We start from the raw sequence: 6,179 nt of genomic DNA on the forward strand, positions 1-6,179 counted from the left end.
CACCCTCTCATCGCCCCGCCCCCCTCCCCCTCCCCCCCTCCTCCCTCCCCACACCAACAAGCAGCCGGTCAAAGTAAAGCGCAAAAAAAGCTTCAACCTCTCACGCAAGTTCCCGTTTTACAAGAGCAAGGAGAATATTGTGCACGAGTTGGTGGAGTCTGAACGTGAGTATCTGCTGTGTGAGCGAGTGGGCAGGGTGGGAGGGGGTCGTTTTGCCGTTTCCGCTCCCTCTTTTTTTTTTTTTTTTTCCCCTCCCCCCCCCCCCTTCTCATGCTTCAGGTCTGTCTCTTCAATCTTCATCTTTCCGATCACCTCCAGGGACGGTTGGTGCGACGGCACCGTGTCCGTCCCTCTCTGTCCCAGAGAGACGCCCCACCGGCCGGAGGTGTGGGCCTCTCTCTGGTGTGTCTTTGGGCTCCAGAGGAGAGTGTGTGTGTGTGTGTGTGTGTGTGTGTGTGTGTGTGTGTGTGTGTGTGTGTGTGTGTGTGTGTGTGTGTGTGTGTGTGTGTGTGTGTGTGTGTGTGTGTGTGTGTGTGTGTGTGTGTGTGTGTGTGTGTGTGTGTGTGTGTGTGTGTGTGTGTGTGTGTGCGCGTGTGCGTGTGCGTGTATTTGGCTGCATTAACACACAGGCCTATTAATACCGTGATGCCACTCGTCGTACAAGTCTTGATCAGCTCTCCAGTCAGTCACCGGCCACCACAACAAGACGAATCTCATTAACCGGGCCGAAGCTTTAACACTTAACAGGTCAAAATCCCATTTTTAATGGGATTGGGGCTTCTGTAATTGAAAGGCCGTGGCTTACGACGAACAAAAGTGGTGTTCAAGGCTTAGCGGGTGCGGCAGCACCGTGTGTCAGTGGGCCCGGTGAGCGCCAGCACAGCACTCCTCTCCCTCTCCGCCCCGACTTTCACTAACCTCTTCTTCTTCCTGTCTGCTTCTCTTCTCTTGGTCTCTGCCTCTCTCACCTGTCGGGACACCTAGGACTTCCCAGGGTTAAGCGATGACTTTTATGGATCAAAGAGTTTGAGTAAGTGTGTGGTTGCACTGTGTCCAGCAGCTGTTGCCTGAGCTCAGACAGAAATGTTTTGTGAGTAACCGGCCCTGCCGGCAGTGTCAAAAAAAAATAAAAAAAACGACGACAACAATAAACCACACACCAGGAAGTTGTGTTCACACCGTGGCAGGTTGGGGTCAGACCCCGGTGCACACCAAACAAGGAAGCCCAGAACTTTGTGGGAAAGGTCACCGGTCCATCCCAGAGCAGCGCTGAGCCACCTTTTCACCCACGTGCAGAAAAAAAAATGCAGAGCGAAGAAAGTCACTTGTTTCCACCAATTATACATAGAATTTACCTTCTGTTTACTCGTGTTTTTTTTTTATTTCGGTATCTGGTTAAAATTAACCCTCAACACTATTTTTGAAAGTTTTTTTTTTTATACTTTGCCGCTTTTTTCACACCTGCCCTCGACCTTCTCACAGCACTACACATTTAAATAGACCAAACTGGATTTTTCGATTTTAAAGTAGGTTTAAAATACCATCAAAGCAATTACATTTTTCTTTGCAGACTTAAGTTTTAACGATATCAAAACACTGGAAAATGGGACCGCGATGACACTGTTTGCACGAGTTATTTGGATTTTAAACCATTTCGCCTGTTGTTCCGTGATCGTTTGACATCTGTGCTCCAAACTGCATCAGATGTATTTTGATAGAACCATCAGAGCAAATGCTGCTCCCGTCATTTGGTAGATTATACTATAATTGTTGCTTCAAGGCTCTTGAACGAACCGCCGAAGTTGCCGTCACACCTCCGTTGTTTAATTTTATTGCTAGAAGTGACTCTGGGACGTCATGACGAATACACGTTGACACTAAGCTGCGTTCATTCACACGCCGCAATGGCGACAGCTGCTACACAAGAGTGTCACGCAACAAAGAGCCGGACTTGTGACGCAAAATCTTTCCCAGAGAGGCGTCACATGGGGTGGGGGGGGGTCTAAAGGACTGGAACCACTGGTCCAGCTAACTAAGTCATATATGGTTGTTGACGTGTATTAAAAATTAAATAAAAGCAGATGCGGCCATGGTTGTAACTGGTGATGTTCCTGAAATAAGCTTGTAGTTCATAAAAGATCCCCAGTATTACTCATCAGAACAAGATCCTATGTCTTTGTACTGTTTTGTCTCAGGTGGGGAAACAAAAATAAAAAAAAAACGGCTCTTAAATAGTCTTTTTTGTCCCCCGGCTTTGGTTTGCAACAGGAGACCAGACCACAAGTGTGAACGCAACCTCAGAGTGACACACACACACACACACACACACACACACACACACACACACACACACACACACCTCCACACATTTTCCACTACATATAAAAGATGAATCCCCCAAGGGTGGGCGAGTGAGCATTACACGTCTAGTGACTGTCTCCGGGTCCTGAACAACACAATGTTTAGCAGAGTTTTGTCTTCTAAGGTCACACGGAGCTGCAGTACATCTGTCATCAGAGCCGGGTGTCGCTGCAGCTCCCCTGAGTCCGCCGGCTCCCGCCTGCCTCCTGTGGACGGTGGAACGCCGGCTTTTTTCCTTTTTTCTTTTTCTTTTTCTTTCTCTTTCTTTTTCCCTCCCCGATCCAAGAGTTTGTTGCCACAGGCACTTACATGCAGAAGTAGGAAACGCCGTCCAGGGAATTGCGGGTCATTGGAGATATTGTCACAGGAAACACTTAATTTCCTATTGCTCACACCTAAAAACCACTTCCCTAATAGTGTGACAGCATGGCTACTGCACCAAGCCAGACTTCTGCTTTCTTTACCCCCCCCCCCCCCCCCCCCCTCCTCTCTCCGTTTGTTTAGAACACTGCAGTCGTTGACAAGCAGCGAGTTGTTTTTTTGTTTAGTTTTAGTTTTTTGGTTTTTTTTACCCTGAGCTTGTCAAGGCAGGTGAAAATAATTTTCACCCATCAGGAGAGAATTTATTGAGACGTGACTGTGGGTTTTTCAGATGATGTGAAACTCTCCCCTCCCTTTGCTTTCACAGAATGCTTGACATCCAACACAAGTGACAGCGAAAGTAGTTCGAGTGAGTCACCCTAATTTCTCATGGTCTTTCTGATTTGTTTTACACTTCCCACATAGATGAATAATGCCGTCGATGTCCATAAATCTACTTGTGAAATGAAATCTCTTACCTTCTTTTAATTTCTAATCTCACCGGCCGCGACGGTTTTCTGATATTTTCTTTTGTATTTGTGGTGAAATGTTTGAATTCTTTTATCGTTCCAGAGGGTCAAGAGGACACGATTCTTTCCTATGAGCCCGTTATTCGACAGGAAAGTAAGTAACGGCGAGCAGGCGCGTCAAACTGGGGTTGATTTTTTTTTTATTTCTTAAATGTTCTCATTCGTCTCCTCTCTCCGATTCAGTCCACTACACACGGCCTGTGATCATTTTGGGCCCAATGAAGGACAGAGTAAACGATGACCTCATCTCCGAGTTCCCCCATAAGTTTGGCTCATGTGTACCCCGTGAGTTGACCCCCCTCCCCCCCACTCACCCCCCTCCCCCACCCAGCGTACCAAACATGGCAGCCAACCACCAAATCTAAACCTCCTTCCCCTCCCATTCCCTCCACCCCGCAGATACAACTCGTCCGCGGCGAGAAAACGAGATGGACGGCCAGGACTACCACTTTGTGGCGTCGAGAGAGCAAATGGAGAAAGACATTCAGGATAATAAGTTCATCGAGGCCGGGCAGTTCAACGAGAACCTGTACGGGACGAGCATCCTGTCCGTCAGAACGGTGGCGGAGCGGGTACGCACTGCAGCCTCCCAGTCGGGGGGGCCTTCTTGATCGCACTCTTGAATATTCGCGTTTCAAGTCGTGGCGGTGTGGCGAGTTGCACAAAGTGATGTCGTTCTGCTCGCCCACAGGGGAAACACTGCATCCTGGACGTGTCTGGAAACGCCATAAAGCGGCTGCAGCAAGCACAACTTTACCCGATCGCCATCTTTATTAAACCAAAATCCATCGAAGCCCTAATGTAAGTGCGATCCCGTCCGCCTGCTGCACGCGTAACCACGGCGACGGCAGGTCCGAGGCGTCCCTCTCGTACTAACCACAAACACTGTCCCCCTGCAGGGAGATGAATAAGAGGCAGACGTACGAGCAGGCCAATAAAGTTTTTGACAAGGCGGTGAAGCTGGAGCAAGACTTCGGAGAGTTTTTCACAGGTTGGTGTCGCCACGGGTTTGAGGATATTTACGGATCCGGTGTGGGCTGAGGGCCGGGCGTTGGTGTTTGTTCACTTTGCTCTCAGTCGATAAGTCGTGTCTGAAATGTGCGTCTGATTTTAATGTTTAACCAGCATCTGGTGCCGTTTTGTACTGTTACTTAAAGTTGATTGTCAGTCGGTCAGCTGCTCTTATTCAAGCGATAAGTACAGAATAAAGTCAGATCTTTAAAAAAAACAATGAATACCCAAACAACGTGATCTCCTCACATGAGTTGAAAAGCTGCAAAATGTTTTTAACGACACAAAACCTTGAAGGTTGAGGAGTATTTTTTTTATATTTGAGCTTGAAAATAGACACATTGTTTTATATATATAAGGGAAACATGAAAAGGTATAAGTATTTTGGAAAACTTTTCCAAAATAGTTTCTTTTAGAGAAGGCCTTGAAAACGAGTTAATACCGAAATCTACAAATGCTGCAGGTTGATTTAGAAGGAACAAATGACTTGATATAATTCTTTGACAAATCTTGCGCTAACTCAGACTCATGTGTTGGTTCTCGGGGGGGGGGGGGGGGGGGGGGGGGGGGGGGATGATCCGCTCAGCCTCCTGTTCTCACCAGTCCACCGTAATCAGATTTCCAGTAATGTAGCTTTGTCTGATCTCACAGCACAGTGCTCTTATTTCTGCTAATAAACATTGTAACTGACAGTGATTCAGTGTTGAACAGCAGCTACTTTCGTTAAAAAAAGAAAAAAAAACCACTCATTGTTAATGTTTTCATTGTGATTTTTCACCCCACGGGTTGTAGTGGGCCTTGGTGGGAGGCTGGTCTGTGACCTGTGGGTCGTATGTTTGACACCACTGGTTCAAAACAACAAGGGTATTAAATATCAATATTAAATACCAGCCTCATAATAATAGAAATAATCCAGTGCTACTGAGTCGACTGCATGACATTGGAAATTGTTACTGAGGAAGCATTACAGCTAACAGTGTCAGTGAACGCTGCCCCAGTTATTTAGCATTAGCGCTAAAGCTATACTGTGAAAACAGTGTGAAGGCTGCAGAAATCTTGTGTAGAGAGACACTGTGGAAGACGGGATTTCAGATCAGTCAGCAGGTTTTTCACAAACGTCAAGTAATGCAAGGCAGAAAATGACATTTTACTGTCTTAAAAAAAAAAAAAAAAGTCATGTTAAAATGGGACTTCTGAAATAAAAACCAATCATCCGGGTTTTTTTTTCCTTGGGTTTGTCTAAATAGCCAAAGTTTCTGATTTGCAAACAGTTGTCAGATTTATGATGAATAATAATAATCATCACCACATAAATGTTTTGTCTGCTTGCAGCTATTGTACAGGGTGACTCACTAGAGGAGATCTACAACAAAATCAAGTTAATCATCGAGGAGCAGTCCGGGGCCCTACATCTGGATCCCGTCCTCGGAGAAGCTCTGAGCTCCCTGCCGTCCGCTCTGCGTCGCCGCAGACCCCCACCCCCCCCCCCCCCAAGAGACCCCGCCCACACCCAAATACCCCCCCCACCCTCCCCTCTCCTCACCTCCTTTTTGCAGATATGTTTCATATCAAGTTTTAGTGTCATCATTATGTTACTCTCTAAATGAAAAAGAAGTCTTATCACCATTACTGTGACTGTGCACACCCCTGCATGAGTTTCTCAACAAATCCATTCAAGACTGGAAATGCCATTCCAAAGGAATTTGTCAAACGAAAACAAAAAGGGAAAACAAGTAAATCCTTTTTTTTTTTCTTTTTCTTTCTTTTTTTTTTGTGTGAACTGGGACTGACTGAAGATCAGAATGTTTCGCAGAAAATCTGGAGAGGAGTTGGGATTCCAAAAGAAGCTGCAGGGGAACCGAGGCAAATCATAACCAAGTTGGAACACTTTGTAAATGTTCATCAAATCACATTTAA

The 6,179-nt window shown here is 46.3% G+C and overlaps 1 protein-coding gene across 1 annotated transcript in view; it reads left to right on the forward strand.

Moving 5' to 3' along the window:
• Positions 1–5,848, forward strand: part of dlg3 (discs, large homolog 3) — an 84,943-nt gene extending 79,095 nt beyond the window's left edge. The window contains 9 exon segments of the mRNA XM_080502300.1: positions 65–164; positions 3,050–3,091; positions 3,295–3,345; positions 3,435–3,536; positions 3,651–3,823; positions 3,943–4,052; positions 4,151–4,242; positions 5,595–5,662; positions 5,664–5,848. Coding sequence (XP_080358426.1) covers positions 65–164; positions 3,050–3,091; positions 3,295–3,345; positions 3,435–3,536; positions 3,651–3,823; positions 3,943–4,052; positions 4,151–4,242; positions 5,595–5,662; positions 5,664–5,702 — 777 coding nt within the window. The 3' untranslated portion in view covers positions 5,703–5,848.
• Positions 5,849–6,179: the final 331 nt, after the last annotated feature.

Source organism: Blennius ocellaris (genome assembly GCF_963422515.1).
Source record: "Blennius ocellaris genome assembly, chromosome: 9".
Lineage (NCBI taxonomy): Eukaryota > Metazoa > Chordata > Actinopteri > Blenniiformes > Blenniidae > Blennius > Blennius ocellaris.